The 25092-nt window shown below is 40.5% G+C and overlaps 1 protein-coding gene across 1 annotated transcript in view; it reads right to left on the reverse strand.

Annotated features, from left to right (window-relative positions):
• ADAMTSL3 (ADAMTS like 3) overlaps window positions 1-25092 on the reverse strand; it is a 312808-nt gene that overhangs the window by 101090 nt on the left and 186626 nt on the right. The window contains exon 6 of the mRNA XM_075273425.1: window positions 17220-17456. Within this exon, the coding sequence (XP_075129526.1) occupies window positions 17220-17456 (237 nt within the window). The remainder of the gene's footprint in view (window positions 1-17219; window positions 17457-25092) is intronic.

Consider the following 25092-nt stretch of genomic DNA (forward strand, 5'->3'; position numbering starts at 1 on the left):
TTAAGGAAGAGGCTGCAGTGATCTCCTGAAAGCTGCGGCATCTTCAACTAGATGATCTATGGGGAGTCCTGTGTGTCAGACACCCATCAATCAGAAAGTAACAACCTATCCAAAAAATGGGTCACCGTATATAAAGCATACTTCAAAAGATTTAGGAAAAAAAAAAAGAAATATGAGAATCAAGATCTATGCTTGCTTTTTTCCCAGTGTTAAGTACTTCCTCTACCTGGTGAAAAAGTAATGCCTGACTTCTTGGCCAGACATGTCCAGATACATGTGTTATGCAAGCAGCTTTTCTTAAAAGTCATTCCTGCTCCGCTAGGGATTTTCAGTGTGAGAGTGTGAACTGCAACCTTTCAAGTTTGTTGATGTAGATTAGTTAAGTGTGGACACATCTGTATTAGAACACTTGTCCACCCCTTGGCTTGCTTCTCCTGCAGGGTTCCTGCTAAGTGCTGATTGGTTTCCCTTTTATCTTTCTCTCCTCTCTCTCCTCTTGAGAATGTGATAGAGCTGAGCATAGATCTCACACAGTTGGGGAGTGGGGCTAGCAAGAGCCATCTACTTCTGGGAGATGCAGTTGCTTGAGAGTAACATAGTGCAAGCTTGTGCTTGACCACCAAATATAAAAAACAGAGGTTAAAGAATGCTTAAAAAGGTGCTAATAACACTACAGAGTTACATTTTTTTTTTTTTGCATCACTACATTGAGTTGTTTTTTGTTTTTGTTTTTAAATTCATGGAATAACCTTAGCTGTTCAGGAACAGAACAGCAATGCTCAGGAATAAAACAGCTATGCTCAGGAATAGACTGGATGTGCAAAATTTACCACCGTGGCTCATTCTGTAAAACATTTAGGGGGTGTTCACACTACTGTTGGTGTCCGCTCAGCAGTGTTCATGGCTATTGTCTCTACAAGATTTTAGCAACGTACAGTAGTTAGTCTGTTTGCAATTTCCATTAATATCAATGAGATTTTATCTTGTGTCCTTTTGTATCCGTTTACAACCATGTCCGTTTTTTCAAGCGGATGAATAACTCCTAATGCAGGACTTTTCTGTCTGTTTGAAAAAATGGACAGCAAGTGTCCGTTTTTTTTGTTTTGTTTTCTTTCAACATTGAGGTCTATGGGCAATGAACAGTAACTGATAGCCATCAGTTAGGGCTCGTTCACATCTGCGTTCACTGTCCTTATTGCAGGTTTCCGTTTCCTGCATAAAACAGATGCAGGAGACGGAAGCCTGCAGGAGACTTTGAAATGAATGGGTGAGAAAGCTGTCCGGCCGTGAGCGGCAGTGAGCGTTTTGCGCTCTCCGCCGCGAAACCGGGTTTTATAATCCGGACACAGAGTCGGACATGCAGTACTCTGTGTCCGGATAAAAAAATCCGGTTTCGCGGCGGAGAGCGCAAAACGCTCACCGCCGCGCACGGCCGGACCCGGTCTATGGTTTCCATCTTCTGGCATGCAGAAGACGGAAACCATAGAACGGAAAGAAGAACGCAGGTGTGAACCCAGCGTAACTGTCCGTTTGTGTCCATTATGATAGGTGTCCTTTTTTTATACAGACACATTCTGAGCAGACATCAACGGTAGTGTGAACTCTACCTTAGCCACTTATGATATTTGGCTTCTTCAGGGTCCATTCACACGGAGTAAACATGCGCTCATTTTGGCAAAATACACGTGTAAAGAATACACGTGTAAAAATAAGACTCCCATTGACTTCAATTACATTTTACACATGTACTTTGACGTGTATTTTGACGTGTTTTTTTTACACGTGTAAAAAAAATTTAATTGAAGTCAATGGGAGTTTTATTTTTACACGAGTATTCTTTACACGTGTATTTTGCCAAAATGAGCGTGTTTACTCTGTGTGAATGGATCCTTAGACTACATTTTCTGCTACAAAAAATTTACATAATGTGCAGCACTTTCAACCCCACCTTTTTCGGTTACTTTCTCCTCTAAGACATATCCTCTTGTCTAGTGGGGTATATTTTGGTGTAAACTGATTCTGGCACACTTAGCTTAGTAAACATGTCCCATTGTTTCTACTATTGAACTTTGAATTGCCAATAATAGGTTTCACTCTGAATCTATATTAAGTGTGCTGAATGTGGAGAGTTAGGCTAAGGTAACCTAATGGCTTGAAAACCAAGGTATAGTACTGTATATCATATAAACAGGCTGCTTGCTTTCTATACACTGCTATACGTACATAGTTTATGACTGTGGTTTTGGCTCTCCATATCAGCTGCGTGATCCATTTCCTTCACTCAGCGACACACTGGGCAGAAAGTAGAATGTGGAATTGCTTGTGTGTGACTTGTGTATAAAAATGTGTGAGGTGAAAAGATCATTGTCATAAGTGTCATATTAAAGCATACCTCCAGTTCTAAAAAAAACTTTTCCTAAATGAATAGTTCAGGTTACTATATGAAACTTTGTAATATTTCTTATTGAAGAAATATGTTTTCTTCTCCACTTTTTAGGTTGAGTTATTTCTATATATTAGACAAGGAACAGGGGAAGGGGATAGAAAAGACAGAAAAGACAGTCAAATAATTCTGTACTCTTTTATTACTGGTAGGTTGTAGATAAGAGGATACTAATGCACAGAATGAAACAATAAATCAATTACCTAGCCGGCACAAGAAATTCCCCCTCCTTTCTTCATAGAGCAGGAAAACAGCTTAATAAATGGAGATGGAAACAGATAGCCTTGATAAGATATATTACAAAGCTTCTTATATAAAAATGCAGGCTGGGTCAATAGAACAATGGAGACTCCAGCTGATCAGCTTTTTGAAGGGACACTGCTTATGAGAGTGCTGTGACCCCTACTCTGTTAATACACAGACGGTATAATGCCCCATTTACTGGTCCCCACAAAGTATAACTCCCCATTTACTACAGTAGATCCCACATGGTATAATGCTCCATTTACATGGTGTAATGAATAATGTCAGAGACCTGACATAATGTCTGAAGCGTTTGATTGGTTGTAAGCGGTCACGTGGGTTACTTCATCATCATTTCAAGAGTAAAAAACAGAAAGATACAAGTGGTTGTATGGATTCTACGATGCGCATAAGTAGTTTTCAGCATCAAAGTATTTGCTGCTACTGGTTTATAAATCATACAAGACGAAAACCATAAAGTACAAAAAAAATTAAAACACTGTGTAAGAAAAATGAGACCGCCAAACACATAAAATGTTACGCTTTGGATTTGACTTATTGTATATAGAAGAAAAACAGGTATTTTACCAGCACGTCTCTGTAATTCCATACACTGTGTCATTGGCCCACATGCTCCAGCTAAAAATATGCCACTTAAAAGACTCCCTTTCATCTCTAAATGTGAAAGACTTCTGTTTACTCTTGATGAAAGAATGTAATCTGATGTGAAGACCAGCCATAGAGGGCTTATAAAAATCACAATCTTACACATGGTAAAAGTTAGCCGTTACACACATTAATGCTTATGGATATTGAAAACATCATAATCCACTAAATAGCAAGACCCTTGTGAGGGTTCATACATGGTGTTCTCCTCCATTGAAGAAGTCTCCATTTTCTTCAAGACACTGAGGATTTATTATTTTGGTTGTTTATTGAGACAGGAGACTGAGTGCTACCATGCATCTTGTCACCATTTTTTCCAATTTATATTGCACTAAATTACATAAATATATTTTTCACCTATATTTGTTTTTTAATGAATAGATTTTATATCATAACAGTAATGTGTCTGGATCAATGAACTGGAACCTATTGAAGGATGCAAAGAGTTAGAGAATTGGTGGAGGTGGAGAAAGGTCAGTTTAACCAGAAGTCAGTCGCCTTACCATTGGTTACCATTCAATCCATGGATAGGCCACACACTATGTCTCAAAGTGTGGATACCCCCTTATGTAACAGCCATATACCACAAAAGGGCACATGGACAGGGTTGTAATTTTAGGACAGCCCTCTAGCCTTACTTTCTTGATCAAGTCTCTCAGCAAGCTTAAATTGCTTTCAAAGAGTATTCCTTTTCTATGTCTTTAGAGCAATAATTACAGAATCCCATGGTATTTTCTATATGATTCTGTTCCAGAAACATATGTATCAGATATTCAAAATTCCAAACCTTGGTCATGAAACTTGGTCCTTATATGTGCCAGATTTATCAGCCTAAATAGCATGCAAAAAATGGACTCCTAGTATGAGGGACGTAGAAATAGGGACTGCAGAGATAACAATTGCAACTGGACCCTGGAGACTGAGGAGGCCCAAAGGTCTCTCTTCAATATAAGTTGACACCAATATTATAGACACAGTGGAGTCCCTCAGACTCCATTGTTGGGATCCTTTGTATTCCAGTTGTTCTGGTCCTTTAACAGACCAGAAGAACAAAAATGAAGGCCAAGATGTGAATGTAGCATAAGGGAGGATTCAAACTACTATTATATAATGTCTGCTGCTCAAATCCGTCATAGGTTGAGCACAACAGACATTAAAAGACAGATGCATAGGGATCCTTCTCCATTGAGAGTCCATCTGCATGCATCCCAATGTAAAAATATGATGGAAGCTTTCTTCCATTGTATTTTTTACTATTCTTGCATAAGTAAAAGTTCTGTCTACTACCATTAAGGTCCTTTGCAGTTCTCATAAGACAGGTGACAGCAATGGACTATAATAACAGCACTGCAAAAATAGGCTAAGAACAAAAATGAAACAGGAATGGATCCCAGCTTACCTTTCATTTTATATCTGAGAAGAACTTTAGAAAATTCCACAATAATACATTTTCATAGGAAGTAGGATGTCTGAATATGCAGAAGCCAACACTTGAGATATACTGCGTATCTTCCATATTTAATCTACGATAGACTTAACTCTTGAAGTAACTCTTAGTTGGCTTCTACAATTTCTATATAGTTTCAATGTTACACATATACATATATCACTCATAGGGATAGCTTTGTAACTTAGTATTAACTGTTAATATACTAGACTAAAAAGCAATGGTTGAGCATGAGCATCATCATAATAAGGTTCCCATATTACTTAGGGTGACCCACCATTGAACTTTGGATAGAAAGCTAATTGAGGTTATCAGGCCTGCTTTCCAATGATCCATATGTTGGTTTCCCTCCCAGAAGAGCCTACATGATGTCATGTCTAATACAGCATGAGTTAATGTGCGAGCTTGCTGATATTTTAGTTTGGGCCTACTCTCATCTGATATGAAATCCTGAAAACAAATCTAATCAGTTTTTCACTAGAGTTCACCTAAATTATAAAAGGATTAGGGATTAAGTAAATAAACAGATATATGAGGTAAGATAACATGTCCATTATAATATCTGACAATCTCCAGAGGTTTCTTGAAGGTCAGCCTTCTTATAACAAGGGGCAGGGCATAAATGAGGGTCTTTCATGTTTAGACCAGAGGTTAATAGAAACCTCATTCTATCTCTGCTGGCTACAGTCATTTGTCAGGACAGGTCTAGTCTGCACACTATAAACGTACAAGTAAATATATACCGAAAGTCGCCAGCTCAGTACAATATCTCTACAGCCATTTGTGAGCTCAATGCTTCAGAACTTACTATGAAGCAGTGAGCTCCATTCACACAGCCATGGTCAGTTCAGTAAATATGGACGACACATGGACCATGATGGAACACATTAATGTGAATAGACTCTTATACTGAGTGCATCCCTATTGTGTCACCAAAACAGCTCTGATCATAAAGATATGGATTCCATAAGTCCTCTGAAGGTGTGCTGTGGTATTTGGCACTAAGATGTAAACAGTACATCTTATGAAGCAGATGCATTCTGCATGGATTTGACTGTTCTCTTCCTTCTGACTTCTTCATAAAGTGTAACCTGGTGCCATCTCTTTCCAAGGTAAGTGAAGCACAAACACCCAGCCATCCACATGTCTAGACAATGTTTTTTACTGTTCCATGCTAGTTCTGATAATCACATGTACACGGGCAACTTTGGGAAGGTATTAACCATCACGTAATGGCAACTCCTTACAAGACCTTCTGTTTTAAAGATGTCTTGTCACAGTTGTCTAGCCATCACAATTTGATCCCTGTCAGTTTAAAGAGAGAGAGAGAGTGAGAGATAGATAGATAGATAGATAGATAGATAGTGAAAACAGACTACCGTATATACTCGAGTATAAGCCGAATTTTTCAGCACAGTTTTTGTGCTGAAAAAGCCCCCCTCAGCTTATACTCGAGTCAAGCATAACTTTTTTTTAATTTTCTTTTCTTTTTTTTTTTTTTTTTTGGGGTGGGGGGGGGAGGTGTCTATGACCAGCTGCATTAGTAATGTATAGAATCTACCATAAAATAGTGAAAAAAAAGAAGCTTTAAAAAAAATATTTAATAAAAAAAAGTAAATAAAAGTTCTAAATCCCTCCTTTCCCTAGAATACATATAAAAGTAGAAAATGACTGTGAAACACATACACATTAGGTATCCTGTGTCTGAAAGTGCCCGGTCTACTGAATATAGGGTATCTGCAGTGCTCCTGTTCCGTCGGGAAGGGGGTTAATAGGAGCACTGCAGATACCCTATATTCAGCCAGACTGAATTCCAAGTGGGGGAAAAAAACCCAGTCCTCAAGCTCAGGGAAGGGGCAGGCAGACAACGAAAACACCCCCTTCCCTTCCCCAGCACCCAGCAACTACTGCACCCAAAAACCATTTTAATTTTTGAAATTTTCCAGTAGCTCTGCATTTCCCCCCTAGGCTTATACTCGAGTCAATAAGTTTTCCCAGTTTTTTTGTGGTAAAATTAGGGGCCTCGGTTTATATTCAGGTCGGCTTATACTTGAGTATATACGGTATGTCACCAGCCATATTCTACTTTTGTAGTGGTAGTTTTACTATTATAAGTAGTAATGGATAACATCTGATCCAGAACCTACCAAACTAGAATTTAATAGCCGGGAATATAATATCTATCCTCACCTGAGAAGCTGGAAGCTATTGTCTTAGTCATCTGCATAACAATAACCTTTAGGATCACTCGCTTCCTTCAGCCATTACAGTCTGGACTATTTTTATGCCTCATCACTTATTGCTATGAATTTCACACAACACTTTTCAGCTTCTGAACTTCATTATATCTGTGTTATTAATATGCTGAAATCAAGAATAACTCATAGTGATGTCATCTTTTCCAAATTTAGTTTATTTTAGTTCTTCGTCTTGTTTGAGATATCCTTTTCACCAGTTCTCATGTATGATTCTAAATTACAAGATCAGGAGATGGGTTGGCCATAGTCAACATATTTGATACTTGTCTGAGAGGTTATAGAACAAGATAGCAATCTCCAGCTAATACCACACATTGATCAAAATACACAGATTTGAGTTTGCTGTGAAGGCAAGTTGAAGAACAAATGTGCTAGAGGTCCAAAGTGGAAATAAATGTTTATGGGAGCAATTAAAAGGCTTTTAGCCTAGAAAAGATGGATTTTACATCATCTTCTGAAGGTGGAAGTGAAGACAAAACACCTACTAATAACTGAGCTAAATATCTAAAAAATAATGAAATCTAAACATTTTAGTAAAATACCCTTTTGAGATAGAAGACTTGGCTCTAATACTGAATAGCGACTGAAATGTCCATATGCTTGTACTGGCCAGAGGCCATGAATAATAGAAGAGTAAATAAGAAAAAGAATGTGTTCCTTTTAGAACTGAGAGCCAAATGTTTAATTACAAGTCACTTCAATGGATATCTGTGCAACAATACTCATATGATGTATAGCACTATTATCACCGTATAAAACTATATCACTACGGTACATTGTATTATAAGGTTAGTGACAGTGCCTTCTGAACATATGCTCACACCAATGAGTATTGGATGTTAAATCCACTGAAAAGAATATATAACTAGAGATGAACGAGTAGTACTCGATCGAGTAGGTATTCGGTCGAATACTACGGTATTTGAAATACTCGTACTCGATCGAGTACCACTCGCTATTCGAATGGAAAAGTTCGATGCAGAACCAGCATTGATTGGCCAAGTGCTATACAGTCGGCCAATCAATGCTGGTTCTTCTCCTACCTTTAGAAGTCTTCTCCGTGCAACTTCCCCGCGGCGTCTTCCAGCTCTGAATTCACTCTGCCAGGCATCGGGCCTGGGCAGAGCCGACTGCGCATGCCCGCTTGTAGTGCGGACATGCGCAGTCGGCTCTGCCCAGGCCTGATGCCTGGCAGAGTGAATTCAGAACCGGAAGACACCGCGGGGACGATGCACGGAGAAGACTTCTCGGAGGATCCAGCCCGACCCTCACTCGTGGATTTGGTAAGTATAATTTGATCGAATATTGCCTACCGCTGAAACAAGCATTTTCCCCCCATAGACTATAATGGGGTTCGATATTCGATTTGAGTAGTCGAATATTGAGGGGCTACTCGAAACGAATATCGAATTTCGAACATTTTACTGTTCGCTCATCTCTATATATAACAAATATTAACGCAACTGAAGATCACATCATGGGTCAAGCAAAAGGGCTCACAACGGGTCCTGTCTATATTTTTTCGCAGCTGTACATTGTTTGGTTTTGTGCAGCACAGCTCCCTACATTATATAAATTGTAATTCCTGGAAAGGCCTATATAAAATACCTAATGTCACTTTTACTACTGCAGAAGAGGATTAAAAATGACTTTTTACAAAGCAGCTCTAGTGTCTCCGTGACTTGACGCTGTACTTGTAATGACTGATCTCATGAGAACAACATCATTTTCTTGCTGTTGACTTTTCCAAAAGTCAAACTGGGAAAGAGACAGAGGAAATGGAAAAATGTTGGAAAATGGGGGAAAAGTAGTGATCCTAATAGGAAAAGACATAAAAATGGTAATAAATACAGATTTTAAATAGAAAATCTGGTTTAAAACTTTAATGTCTTTCAAGCTATAGCATTTTCTGTTAGCTCAGCTGCCATTTATGTAAGAAAATATAAAAAAGTATACAGTGCAACAAAATAAATGGACACTCAAGCATTTATATAGTCATTGTATTATGGCGAGGAAGTAATCGGAGAAGATTCACCTTTGTCTATTACCTGTACCCATGTCTGTTTCCTGCTTCTGCAAAACACAGCAAAGATTATAATACTATATACTTCCCAGGACCTTACACTGTCCTAGAAGCTGCAAAAACCTCTGCTGATAACAATGGGGAACGTAATGGGGACATAATGACCTGACTGTGGGGGGTGGGGGGCTATGGGCAGTATGTGAAAGAGCTATAAGGGATAGATTATGTGAAAGGCAGAGGAGGAGCATGGAGGCATTTTGAAAAAAAAAGGGTAGGGCAATGTTAGATCACATGATAGCGATCAGTAGTTTCTGTAGGCAGCAAAGACTCCCTGTTTGCACAGCAACTCATTTTAGAAAAAGAAAAAGTCACACTATGAGCATGAGACTTCTTGAGGAAGGTGTAATCAGGATAATGAAAGATATGCTGGGTAAACTATTACTATTAAAGGGATGGTCTTTCATAAAACATAATACATAAAAAAATACCAGCGTTTCCCTTTAATTGCCCAGCCCTACTTTCAAAAAGAAAAAAGTGATGTAAATATCCATCCAAAAATATGGAGTCACTGTTGATCCTTGCCAGACCCATAAGTAAGACTACACAGAAAATATGCCAATAATGCCACAAATCATGGTGCTAAGTGTTGGTCCAAGGGACCCAAAACCTAGAAACTTTGTTTAAGTAATAATATATAGTTTTGCAATTAGATTTTTGTGTTATACAGCGCCTTTTATCTATTTTTGCTAAGATTTTACTACTTTCTATATTCTAAATCAAGAAAAATAACGTCTGGTCAGTAATACATTGAAAAAAACTAAATAAAGAAAACAGAAATTTCATCAGCGTCAGCCTTCAGCAATGCCAACATATGAGATATCAGCAGGCACACTTGTGAACACTGGCAGGACTAAAATCACATATAATCCAAGTGGGAGGAGAGGATTATCACCTAAGGCACTGTCAAAAACAACCTGGCCCACACACTTAGTGCTGTTAATCTCTTCTACAGAGATTGGTGCCACTGTTCTACAAGGGCGATACACTGCCAACATCCATGACTCTGTCACTTAAGACTAAACAAAAATAACAATAAAATCCACATTTGCCTTTTAGGATTTATTTGGCGAACCCAAAGTTGCTGTACACTGCAAGGAGCAGAAGCCTCTTATTACTGTACATGTTTCTTGCCTAGCAAAATGTGTGTTAAAGGGGATGTGCCAACTAGGAAAACAGAAGCAGCCGTGACAATGAGATGAATTTGTAAGGGTAAGTTCATGCAAGTTTTTTGGATCGGAATTTGACGCAAAGGCTGACATCCAGTCGCAGCATTCCGTTCCGGATTAGGCCCAAATGAATGGGCCTAGTTGGAAGGGAAGTGTCGCGAGGCGGATGTCCACCGGAAGAAAGGGCAGCTCACTTCTTTTTTCCGTGAGCGGAAAAAGGAACTGACCGGCTCTCATTGATTTCAACGGGAGGCATTTTTTGAGCCGGATTCTGACGCAGATTCTGTGTCAAAATCCAGCCTAAAAAACTCTGTCTGAACCTGGCCTAATTGACCACAAAAAGTATTACGCTGTATCAATTCAGATGAAGAGATGACCATGACTGAGCACTCCGCATTTCAACTTACTTTTTATAACTATAGGCTGTCCAAGAGGTGGATATTTCCTCTGATGTCCATATACCCTAATAGGACATATGGATGAGGGGGTCCAGCTTGCACTTTGCTATGGCTCAAAATTGTGACTGTACTTGCATTTCATGACTCCTTTGTGCTGTAGAATATGTCAGTGTTATATAAATAAGGCATAATAATAATCTAGACAACATCTTCTGACAGACATAGAGCAACAGCTGGGAGTTTCAACTGAATTCAATGATTACAAATAAATATATATATATATATATATATATATAAATATATATATATATATATATATATTTAGTTAGTTAGTTAGTTACTTTAGTTAGTTATTTCCCACTTAGTTCTTTAGTATGCAAATTTAAGTCTATAATTTGATTATTTAATTGATATATTTTAAAGTATGAAAATAAGCTCATATAAAGCGATCTGATCTATAATGGAGAATACTCTGCTCCTTTAAACCATTCCAGATGAAATGCTTCGCTTGCTCTGGACACCATCCCATAAATAGGATTAAACAACAGCGGTATTTAGACAAAAAGTAATTTATTTCTGAACACCTATTTTATGATGTCGTCACAACTAAAGTCTCACCAGGAAAGTCTCCCAAGAAAATGATTTGTTGCTAGCAGACAGTGAGAGAATGGAGTCCACATGAACAGAAGGATATGTTTGTTTAGATGACTTACTATAAGAGTCTAAACACTTGCCAGATCATTTGTAGTCCATGCCAAAAACATGTCCCAACTGCAGCACTAATGAGGGATTCAGTAGTATGTGTTACATATAAGCGGAGCTGCATATAATAACATGCTCTGCAAAGTATCTCAAATACACTAAATGTGAGCTCAAAATAACACCTAGATTGTTGTTTCCTTGTTTTATGCAATATGCAGCCTTTCCACATACCATTGTGCAAATCCAATCCAGCCCTTGGTTAAGAAAGCTACTGAGATAAGACTGTACGACTATTGTAAGTACTCAATTGTGAGATAAAGACTGGTGTGAGAAACTGTAAGATGGGAGAGCTGGCCCATGTAGTCATGGCCCATGAAGTGAACAACCAGTCTGCTGCCTTGTGACGCCACTGAGTGATCTATGTGTAGAGATATAGAGAGTGTTATACTGAGACCATAACTGTGTATAAGTTGTGGCCAAGTGTTTGCAACAAATAGCTGATGATGAGCTGAAGAGGCGTCCGGATGCACACAGACCGCCTGAAATCCTATTCCTGTGCAGAGTAGCATTCAGTCTGTAGATTACCATTTTCTGACCATCAGCTTTGTGGATTTCAATAACGTGAAAATTTAGCCTAAAACTGAAGCTATGGGAGCCCATCGGATTACCAGTATGTTCTACAAAGAGACTCAATGGAGAAGATAACCTGTCTAAAATAAAATGTTGCTTTATTACCCAGAACAGCTTGTATTTTTCAAGAACAGAGCCCCAAATTAAAGCTGTATTGTGATTGGTTGCTGTGAGCAAGAAAGAAAGTTTTGAAATAATGTTTACACGGTTTCATAAATCTCTGAGCTAGCAAATTGTCCTGTTCTTATATGCTGTGTAAAGTGGTTTAACAGCCAAGAAATGTGCCTTCAATGGTAAACTTTCTGTAATCACAAGGATAGCAGACTCACATGCTTCTCTAAAGTAAAAGGGATAATTCAGGCACTCTGTGGCAGAGTTTTTATTTGCAATTCATAAGTGTGCGATCCACCAAAGTAAACGTTTTCGGTCCTCAAGGGACCTTCGTCAGACACCGTAAAGCCCCCCCACCCCCACCCTGTAGCCCTCAGCATGGACAGCATAGGTTCCAGACAACACAGCGGCCAGAAAACGGATACACTTTGTAATGTCCATATAGCCTAAGGCCTGGTTCACATGGGTTTTTTTGGGCTGGATTTTGACACAGAATCTGGCTCAAAAAACCACCTCCCATTGAAATCAATGGGAGCCTGTTATTTCCTGTTTCCAAGCATTTTTTTTTTCCGCTCGTGGAAAAAAGAAGAGACCTGCCCTTTCTTCAGGCTGATTCAGCCGCGGACATCCGCCTTGCAACACCTCCCTCCCGACTAGACTCTTTCATTTGTGCCAATCCGCTCCCCTCACAGCTTGCAGACCGCAGAGACCAGTTAGTTCAAGCCATTCTGTGGCCAATGTGTTGGTTGGAGCCTGTGCTGTCCATCTTGAGGGCTTTGGGGTGCCTGATGGAGGTCTCCTGAGCACTGAAAACATTTACTTTTGGTGGATTATATCCTTTACAATAACAAAACAAGGTGAAACCCTTCCAGTGCACCTGAACTCCTACTTTACTGGAGTGCCTCTATAATATAAACCAGGGGTAGGAAACCTTCGGCTCTCCAGCAGCTGTGAAACTGCAACTTCCAACATGGTCCATTCACTTCCATGGGAGTTCCAAGAACAGAAGAGCAAGTATGCATGCTGGGAGTTGTAGTCTTGCAACAGCTGGAGAGCCGTACGTTCCCTACCCCTGGTATAGACAATCTCTGTTGCCTTTTTTAAAGGCTGTTCCGTAACAGTTGTCTTCCTGAATTTACTATGCCATCCTCTAGTGGGACCCTAGATATGCCACTTATATGAGAAAAGATCAAGGCAACTATTGATCCCCTTACTGCGAATGGTATCAATGTGGACAGTATATGTTGTAAAATTCCTTATGCTATCTTGATTTTCAGGAGTTAATGGCTGAAAATTCTAATGTATAAATGATTAACTGCAAACCACAGCAAAGAAAAAAAAGTTTCTGGGAAGTTTTAAAAGCAAGACAAATGTTTACACTTGTCCAAGCGATTATAATCCATTACGTTTTCTGTTTAGCTAAAACCATATAAATAGAAGAACATAGCACAAGGAGTTTATTGGGCCAATAAACAATACACATTGTTCCTGCCCAGAGGTTAAGGAGCAACAGCTTACATGTTGGGTTCTAACTCATAATACAAGAGTGTTGTTTAGTACTACAGCTGATGCATTGAAAGTCTTTTTTACTTAAGTGGCCCAAAACATCTGTAGGAACAGTAAAGAGTTTTTGTTTATTTCTATCTAATACATTGCATTGCTGATTATGAATACTTTTCTTCACCTGAAAGAGATTCATTGTCTGAATTCAGAATGCAGCCCCTAGTGTGACTGACTGATTTACCCAGGTCTCGCTCTTCCCCCCCCCCCCCCAATACGAAGATCTAAGTGCGCAGTGATAGAGCGCAAGGTAAAGAAACAGGTACTAATAAAACTAAGGCATGGCTATTCTTTATAACTACTTGAAAAATAAATCCCCGGTACACTGACTTTACATCTTAGTAAACACTGGATCTCAAGCACAGTTTAGGCAAAATTTCTCCATGTCTGATCCTTTGTTTCTCATACGCAACTGATCTGTGAGTGAGATGTTTAGAAAGAGATCAGTGTTTAGAGTTACCAGCAAAACAAACCTTAAGTTTAAGCTGACAGCTAATTTATATGTATGGTGACTTATATTGAGATGTTGCTTTTAGGTTGGACACAGTAGAAAAATCTTACAGGATTTTTCCAGGATTTTTTTCACCTGCTCTCCCGTGTCCTCTCTCCTACTTCCACTGTCCGGTTTCAGTGACAAGTTGGTAGTGGGTTAAGCCTGGGTGATGTACAGACCAGCAATGTGCGCCCAAGACTTGTTCTGAGCTGCACATTATCTCTGGATTTATATACACAAATAAACAATCTGGCGCTGTTCTAGATCTTATCTGGGCACAGCAACTAAGTGCACTTTGCAGACTAACAGTAGGCTCTGTTAGCTATAAGTCATAGAAAAGAAAAGAGAACTGACGTGGCCAGGGATAGGGGCTGATGTCACCAGCCCAGTTACTGCTCCTAGCTAGCAGAGGTGGTCACAAACCTAGGCAGCAGTATACAACATAGTCAGCAGCAGTATTTAGCAAATGGAACACAATAAAGTAATTTATAGAGTGAAACACTTCAGTTAGCTTAAGTTGCAAGTTAAGTATGATCCATGATTAGTAACGTCTAACTATGAAACATTTCTGACATCAAGATTGACACGGTCCATACACAACCTATAAAGAATATAAGGAATCTATATACAGTATATAGATATATAGCGCACAGGATCCACAATTCAGTCTGTAACCTTTTCTTACATGGTTATTACTTGATATACGTATAAGAGCTTTCTTTTCTTCTAGGTTCTATTATCAATACAGGCAGCTGATGATATAAAATATGTCATTTTCCATTTCAGTTTTATGAACATATATGAAGTATCTTATATATCCCAGAATCTTTATGTAGTTTCACACGGTTCTCTGCTAGCCAATGCATACCACCATTTACAACCTAAGATCCAAGTCAGAGAAAACTTTCTGATTGAAATTGAAAAGAAGTCTGTCATTTTTTCCACTCGGAGTTAAAAACCCCTGATGTCAGGGAGATGATTGAGAATTGCTTTTTCAAGCGGTGTCAGTTTTATGGTCCATTTAATTGGCTGATATCACCAAACTCGTGTATTTGCTGACAAAGTTACACCAGACACGTTCGCCAGCAGTGAAATAGAAACCCCCCTTTACTATGGCTTTTTTTTGGCCATTGCACGGCATATAAAATATTTAGTGAGAAATGGAGCAGGAGAAAAAGAGAAATCCGCATGTTCAAAATGTATTAAAACCTTTCAACTAAAAATGAACTACTGATAATACTTAGTGATGGATTATCCTGTGTTGGCATAGCTGAAGCTTGTGTATGTCACATGTAGCCTGCACAGACGGCACTGTGCAATGATCATATATTACTGATCTGCAGGTACTATATGTGTATACAGCAGTATATTCTTCTCATAATACAGCAGGTGATGTAAAAAAAGGAATACAGAGGTACAGAATGGTTCCATAGATTTCTATGGGTGCTGTATTACATTTCTCTGCAATCTGCAACATTGTGGTATGCTTAAGGGTGAAAATATCAAGTAAAAATGTCAAACTAGAATGTAATACTGAATAGAGATGAGCGAGTAGTATTCGATCGAGTAGGTATTTGATCGAATACTACGGTATTCAAAATACTCATACTCGATCGAATACCACTCGCTATTCGCAGTTTATAGCATTCGGCCAATCAACACTGGTTCTGCAGGAGACTCGTCTTTGACAAGGCAGAGTCTAAGATCGGACTACAATGTAGACTGCATATTTAACATTAGAGCAGTCTACATTGTGGTCCGATCTTAGACTCCGCCTCGTCAAAGACGAGCCTCCTGCAGAACCAGCGTTGATGGGCCGAATGCTATACAGTTTATAGCATTCGGCCAATCAATGCTGGTTCTGCAGTCTACATTGTGGTTTGATCTTAGACTCTGCCTCATCAAAGACGAGCCTCCTGCAGAAGCAGCATTGATTGGCTGAATGGTATACACTGTATAGCATTCAGCCAATCAACGCTGGTTCTGCAGGAGGCTCGTCTTTGAATGATGCGATATGTGACTTATACATACCGTACTATGATCTGTTACGCCAGAAAAGAAGTGTCACCATAATAATAATGTGTCCCCATAATCATACAGATGTACCGTACAGGGTTAATGGCCTGTCAGCAGGTGTGGGGTACTGTTTTTGCTTTTACTCGATAGTTCTGGTACTGACTGCCCAAGGACCGCACTCTCCTTCGCTCATCCTCAACACTCTCCTCCTGCTACTCGTGGACTTGGTGACTCCCATTTGTCAAATATTGGTTTCGCCTGAAACAATCATTTTATTTCCATAGACTATAATGGGATTCGATATTCAATCGAGTAGTCAAATATTGAGGACTACTCGAATCGAATATTTGAATCTCGAGTATTTATCTACTCGCTCATCTCTAATACTGAACACAGTAGCCTAAATACATATTGGCAAAGATTTACTAGAGAAACCAAATATGTTTTAGACACCTTTGGGGGTAATTTATTAAGAGTGGCGTAACATTTATTACACCAGTCTCAATAATGATCCCAACCACAGTGAGGTGTGCCTGAAGTATTAAGAGGCTCCAGCCTAGACTCCTTATAAAGCAGGCGTACGAATTTGCCCCAGACAAGTCAGGAACTGGCATAGGTTTCCTATATAATTCAAGTGAGTTATACCAAATATATGGGCCCGCCCTATCCACATTCATAGAAAGTAGCATACATGGTGCAGAACAAGGAATGTGCTGCATTTTTGGTACAAAAAAGGGACATGCGCCACAATAATGCTGATATTAATAAATACTCCCCTCTGTGTGCCTTGCTTAAGTGATTTCTATGAGGATTGTAAGTCAAGCGACTGGTGTGACGCTATACAAAACTATCTAAAGATGCACCAAATGTATTATCTAGCATGTTCCATTTATACATTTGGTGCATCCTTAGAGTGTTTAGTGTGTTTACCCTACAAAATCCCTGATCCATAACTTGTTGTAGATACCACTGATGTATGTAATATAAAAGATATACCACTTACCTGGCAGATGCCACTGATGCACATGTCTGGAGACTCTGTGTTACATCGTGTACCATCAAGGACTTTAGGAGCAAGCTCCACTATTAGGTTTTTTCCCACAGCTTGGCACTTGAGAGCACAGGGAGCGGTGGCATCATTGTAGACTGGTTGCCACTCATAATACTGCCCTTGATACTTGACATCATTGTGTGCTGAGCATTGCTGTGCCCTGAAATCTCCGACATCAGATGGACAGTCCTGTTGGACAATGAAGCCACAGATAAAAGTACTGTATAAGAACATCAACAAGGTATACAATGGGGAAAGGAAATATAACTTTTAAAGGGTAGTCTGGCAAGTAAAATATGTAAACATGCTCAGAACGCGTTCCAAAGAGAAACAACGCCCTTCTGACACTTACCAGGTCTCAGCTGGTCTGTCATTCCCGGTCCTGTCTCGACACACAGGAAATGCCAGCTTAGATTGAGCACAGACCAGCAAGGACCCACTAAGCATTGGAACGTGAGCGCTGTGGGATCGGAGTGGTGAGCACTACTTTTTTAATGTTTACAACCCATTCTGAACCTATTGTAAAAATGTACCCCCAACCCCTTTATACTCTGTTCACATTAGCATCATGGATTCTAGTATTACTGGAGTAATGACAGCTATCATGTATCTTTTGGAAATGGATCCAAGTAAATTATCATAGATCTGTTTGACTTATGATGATATGTGTATATTTGTTCTGCAGAAAATTGCACAGAAGACCACACTATTATAAAGCAGCAGAAACCTGATGGTATGCAAATTAGAGCTAATGTGAACAGTGCGCTATACTATTAGTGGTTTATGTACACCACTATTATTATTACAAATATCACTATATAATGTAGCATTAAATAGAATACCATTAAATATATTGCTATATATCAATACTAGTGCTCCCTAGTTTAATGACTTCCAATATATGTCCAGAAGATATATTAGAAGTGAAAGCGCCAGGGCTTTGACCACTTGGTAGATTTTACTATTGAAATTCTATAGAAAAGGGAACGTCTATTAATGTTATTGGTGATTTCCATTTCATAAGGAGAATAAAATGGCTGAATTTAATAGGATAACATAATGGCTACTGTGATTTTACCTGGTTGACTATAAATACAATATCTCTATGTATACAAGGTGTGAAGGGAAACCGTAGAGTTTATTACTTTAGGGCCAGATTCTATTTCAGATTCTATTAGTGATTCCAAGGAAAGTGGTTGAAAAACAGAGGCCTACCCTTTAAATAAATGAAGAGAAAGACCGAACGAAAACACCAGCTGAACGCTCAGGATTTAGAAATCTGTATGACATTGGCCTTTCAGTAAGGTTAACATCTCAAAACAGGATCGGAGTGAAAGATGTCGTGCAATAAGGCTGAGCTGTTTGAGTATTCAATAAATGTGCGAACATCTGGATTAAATAGACTTTATTATTATTGTAAGTGAGAATCACGAATGGACCGATCTTTGCCTGACTTGTAGCTGGTAATTTTAGTGGCCTCCTGACACTATATAGTTATACCATCATGACCAATGTAAGATTTCACAGAGTCTAATCCTCACTAGCTGCTCTTAATAAAATGACACCTGTAAAAACTAATTGAACAACGAAGACATTCTAAAACACTTTTATTATTTCTAAGGTCAGAGGATTTTACTTCTTATCTTCAAATATTATATTATATTGTCTACTTTGCTGTTAGGGCCAACTGTTGGCAAACTAAATCCTTTAGTTATTGACATTTTTCATCAACTCTGTCAAATTGTGCAGCAGCAACCTCATAGTCTATTAAAGGGGTATTTCGATAATAACAAGTTTTAACTCCCAGAACGATTGGGGTCTGACCACTAAGCTCACATTATTATTAAAAAGGGGGTTCTGTGTCCATGGATGCCTACTATATACAATAGCGCAGCCAGGACACTACACAGCATACAGAGCTGCCTGATTCCAGTGCCATACACTGTGCAGGGAACCCCACCTAAGTCAAACTATTGACCTATCCTAAGGATAGGTCATTCATTTTGAGTTTTCAATAACCCTTTATAATCACCAGTCTGTCATTACAGGAATATTCTCACCTTACTCTAGGTTCACATTTGCACTTGGGTTTATGTTCTTTGGGTCTACTTGGGGACCTGAAAAATGGAAACCCAATCCACTTACAAAACTTTTACTATAATGGGGTCTGGTGGGGAGAAAAGTCCTACTTTCAAGCATATTTGGGGACGAAATCCCCAAACGAAATTCAAGCGCTGGTGTGAACCCAACCTTAGACATTTATTACCTCCTGTCCTGAACCTATTTCTAGAACAAGGGTCCTCCTGGCTACTGCAGTCAGTGATGACTCCTGTGCTGGAGATAAGTGCAGATCCCATAGGTGAAATCTGCATCTATCAGATATTTATGGCATATCATATGAATATGCCATAAATGTGTAAAATGGAAATAGCACTTTAAGGAAATATTTAAGACAAAACCTTTTGTGGTTTATTGAGGATAGTTTTAAATAACACACTATGGGAGAACATCCATCCTAGACTACAATGAACTTTGTTCAAGGCTAAATTCACGCTAGCGCAATATATACATTTATATGGTCTATGATGCTGTTATTTTGGGTCAGCCGGGATTTAAGATAACATAAGATAATCCTTTAATAGTCCCACAATGGGGGGGGGGTGCCATTATAGACTCTTATACCCTGTCTACAGTATAGGGAATAAGTGTCAGATTGCTGGAGGTCTGAAAACTAGAACCTCCAGTGATCAGGAGAATGGGGGTCCGAAAGTCCTACTACACCCACCATTTGAATGAAGCTGCAGTGAGCTTGCCTGGCTGGCACTTCATTCAGCTTTATGGGGTTTCCGGAGATTGGATAGGGGATAAGTGTATGTAATGACAAAACTCCTTTAAGTCCCCATGGACACAGGGCAATTCAGACCAGAAAATCCATTAGTGTATACCAGCCAGATTCTCTGGTGCAAACCTAGTCAAGAGACCGGACTCCTTGCATTATAGGGATCTATGATGCTAGAAGTTCCTGCCTGCTCATGTTTCATCACCCAATGTTGTATATAGTATAGACAGTGAAACCTTGAGAATGTAGGGACTCCCATCATCACAGATCACCATGATCTAAGGAAATCATTCTGATGTATGGAACGGATTTTCTGGTCTGGATTGCTCTGTATACACGGGGCCTTACAAAGGAGTATAAAATGGATCTATATTATGATAGCATAAACCATTTTAATTCTTCAATTTCTTAGCGCTAAGTGAAAAAAAAAAAACAGATTTCTGGTTTTATACTCTCTCAGATATCATCCACTCATCCATGTTCTGTAGCACAGTATGAGTCATGTCTACTGTATGTCACTGCCACAGACATTTTCCCCTCAGCTCATAACACACAAGCAAATTTGGGAGTGCAATTATTATATGATGCAATCTTCATGTTATTCACTATTTTTATTTAATATAGGCAAAATATTACATTACTATCCTCCTTTCATAAAATCAAACATTCTGGATGGAAGCCTAGCATTAAATATGACTGTGTAAGCCACCTAAATAACTGTATAAAATGGATTCCAAGGCTAATGGTAAAGTGCTCAACATATGTTACTGCTCTGCAATAGTAAAAGGAAGAGAAGCGAAAAACTGAGATAGAAACGAGCTAGGAATAAGAACAACGATGGACACCACTTTACAACACAAACAGACATATACGGTAACTATTATTAAGAAAGAATGGATATAACCTGCAGTGGGCCAAATTGGAAAAAGTCTGACTTAGGGAGCCTTCACACGGAGTATACGCTCCGCTCATTCTCAACGTAAAAGTCGTTCAGGATGAGCGCGTAAAAACCAGCTCCCATTGACTTGAATGGGTGCCGGCATATGCTCATATCACATTGAAAGAAATAGGGGACAAAGCCTCCCATTGATTTCAATGGGTAGTGCTCGTTTGCCGGCAACCATTCAAGTCAATGGGAGCTGGTTTTTACACACTCATTCTGAACAACTTTTACGTTCAGCGTAAGGGCCGTTTCACACAACTGAGCCTGGGATAGGAAAAATTCTTCATGTTTTAGCTGATTTATAGACCTAAACACACCTCAACTGAATGGAGACGTTCACATCAACCAAATCATATTTAGACAACAAGATCTGTTTTCCTAGCCCAAAACATGACTGTAAGGCCAGTGCCACATGTTGTGAAAACACAGGGTTTAACATTACCTGCAAAGTGGATGAGATTCTGGCTAATCCCCATATTGCAGAAAAAACTGCTAGTGGAAAAAAACTGCAACTGACCCCCATTGACATGAATAGGAGGCAGTGTGAAGGTAAATGGGAAAAGGACAGCATACTTCCAACAGGCCCGAGGGGTGAGACAAGGCTGTAGCCTGAGCCCAACGCTCTTCAACATCTATATCAATGAACTGGCTACAGCCCTGGAGGCCTCACCAACCGCAGGCCTCACCCTGAACAATCGAGAGGTGAAGTTCCTGCTATACGCCGACGACCTCCTACTCCTGGCCCCCACCGAGAAAGACCTCCAAGAAAGCCTGTCAGTGCTGGAAAAATTCAGCACCACATGGGCTCTACCCATCAACCAGAAGAAGACCAAAGTCATGGTATTTCAGAAGAAGGGCCACAATAAAGCCTCCACCACCCCACAATTCACACTGAACGGCTCCACACTGGAGAAAACCAACAGCTACACCTACCTGGGGCTGGAGCTCAGCCAATCAGGAAGCTTCAAATCAGCAATAGAAACCCTGAAAGCAAAAGCCTGCAGAACCTTCTACGCCATCAGAAGACAACTGTACCACCTCAAACCACTGGTGAGGGTCTGGCTGAAGATATTTGACGCAGTCATCTCCCCGATCCTTCTCTACGGCAGTGAGGTTTGGGGCCCAGCCACCTACCCAGACCAGTCAAAGTGGGATTCCAGCCCAACAGAGAACTTCCACCTGGAGTTCTGCAAATACCTGCTCCATGTCCATCGCAACACCACCAACATAGCCTGCAGGACAGAGCTAGGCAGACTCCCCCTATGGCTCACCATACAGAAGAGGGCGCTAGCTTTCCAGGCACACATCCAGGTGAGCAAGCCCGACTCCTACCACCACCAAGCCTGGCTAAGCCACCTGAGCAAACCAGACACCCACCAACCAAACAGCAGCCAACCACCAAACCAAAAACACCAACAGATGATAACCAAGGCCGAAATAAAGGCGACCACAGAGGCAAACAAAGAGCGGTACATTGAAGAATGGAGAAACGAAATAAATAACTCCAAGAAACTCACCGTGTACCAATCCCTACAAAGGGACTACACCATGGCCACCTACCTGGAGAGAATACGCCACCCCAAGCACAGACAGACCCTGAGCCGGTACAGACTGAGCGCCCACAACCTAGAGATAGAGACGGGGCGATACAGGCAGACGTACAAGCCACGGGAGAACAGACTGTGCCAGCACTGTGACCAGGGGGCCTTAGAAGACGAGACCCACTTCCTGCTACACTGCACCAAATACTCAGCTGTGAGGGCCGTCTACTACCAAAGACTCTCTGCCCACATCCCAGACTTCATATCTGCAGACGAGAAGAGGAAACTCTACATCCTACTGGGAGAAGAAGAGGCCACTGTGGAGATCGCTGCCCAATATGTGTCCAGCTGTCACCAAACAAGAGGAAGATGAGACTCCATGGACTGTTATATTTATCCCAATACACCCGCCCCACCCCACCCCCACCTTCAACCCCACCCCCCCCATATAGCGGTCACCAACGAAGAGGAAGATGAGACTCCATGGACTGTTATAACCCAAACCACCACCCCCATACCCACCACCCACCCAACCCAACTCCCCCCCCCCCCCCCGCCCACTTTACTAGCTTTGGCAATGCCAAATACCTATTCGGACGTGTCAATAAAGCATTTTTTGATTTGATTTGATTTTGATTTGATTTGACCCTTAGGCTAGGGCCCCACATTGTAGAATGCAGCTTTTTATGTTGAAGATTTTGTTGCGTTTTTTGAGCCAAAGCCAGGACTAGATTGAGCAGAACTTAGAAGTATAAGAGCTTTCTATATATTTCTGATTCCATTAGTAGAGACTCTTGGCTTTGGCTTAAAAAAACTGCAACAAAATCTGCAACAAAAAAAAGCTGCTTTTCCACACCATGGGGCCTTAGCCTTAGAGGGAATCTGTATGGCAGTGCACAGAGGCTGTACACCTCTCAACTAACTTGCCGACTGGCCCCTATGAATACAGGCTCAGTGCACGGGGCTCTGCTGAGTGTAAGCCTCCTTCCACACTCCAGCAACGGTGAAACTACAACTCCCAGCATGCTCCATTCACTTCTATGGGTAATTCTAGGAAGAGCAGAGCAAGCATGCATGCTAGGACATGTAGTTCCACAATAGTTGGAGTGACAAAAATGTCCTACCCCTGCTCTAGAGCAATGTTTCAAAAATCTCCATAAAGGTTTGTGTCATGCTAAATGTCTTTGCGTGGAATGCACGGGTTTTATGGCTCTAATAATAAACAAATGCATAATTATTGTATATATTACACATCAGAGAAATATGTATGCACAATAGATCCTGACTGAACTCCATCAGTGTAAACTTGCTCCTGGCTGCTTACCATGAACACTTGACAAGAGGAAAAAACACATGAAACCAATTTAACTGTAAAATAATTCTAGTTTTGTGATTAGAAAGACATTTATTTTATGTGGGGTCATGCTCCGCCATTCCAGTATCTTAAAGCCGTATGCAGACTCATGCCTGGTGAAGTCTTCTCGCCATTTGAACATTGGTTGTTTTAAGCAAACATTCAGCAGACGGGACATAACAAAGAAGAAAGGAACATGCAGCTTATGTAAAGGAAACTGGGATTTATTATGCAACAAATATGTTGTCACAGACTTCATGACTAACCAGGATTGCCAGGTCGGCTGTTTAACATCAGACAGGTTTAAGACACTCGGGACCAGTGGTGTGAGCCTTAAACCTTTAACACTGCTCTCCCCAACACGCACCATTTACAATAGAGCTGTCCCCATATGTGGCAAAGGGGTTCCTGGGCCTATTAGGCATTGGGGGCTGGCTGAGACTGTATCCTCTTCCAGTGACGTAACTAGGAATGGCGGGGCCCTGTGGCAAACGTTTAACATGGGCCTCCCCCCCGACCGACGACCTCGACTGACCCCCTCCTACGCATTCCTGCGCGCTCTATTATGCCCCATAGTGGCCCCTGCACACATTATTATACCCCATAGTGGCCCCTGAACACAGTATTATGTCCCTTAGTGGCCCCTGAACACAGTATTATGTCCCTCAGTGGCCCCTCCACACAGTATTATCCCCCATAGTGGTCCCTGCACACAGTATTATCCCCCATAGTGGCCCCTGCACACAGTATTATCCCCCATAGTGGCCCTGCACACAGTATTATCCACCATAGTGGCCCTGCACACAGTATTATCCCCCATAGTGGCCCCTGAATACAGTATTATCCCCATAGTGACCCTCCACACAGTATTATCCCCCATAGTGTCCCCTGCACACAGTATTATACCCCATAGTGGCCCCTCCACACATTATTATCCCCCATAGTGACCCTCCACACAGTATTATCCCCCATAGTGGCCCCTGCACACAGTATTATGTCCCACTGTGGACACCCACAAACAATTATTATACTCTGGGGTCTTTTCAGACCCCAGAGTATAATAATCGGAGACCCGGGGGGGAGAAAAACATAAAAAAAAAAAAACTCACCTATCTCCCGGCTCCTACACTGTCAGCCTCCGAAGTAGT

This window comes from Leptodactylus fuscus, chromosome 5 (genome assembly GCF_031893055.1).
Source record: "Leptodactylus fuscus isolate aLepFus1 chromosome 5, aLepFus1.hap2, whole genome shotgun sequence".
Classification (NCBI taxonomy): domain Eukaryota; kingdom Metazoa; phylum Chordata; class Amphibia; order Anura; family Leptodactylidae; genus Leptodactylus; species Leptodactylus fuscus.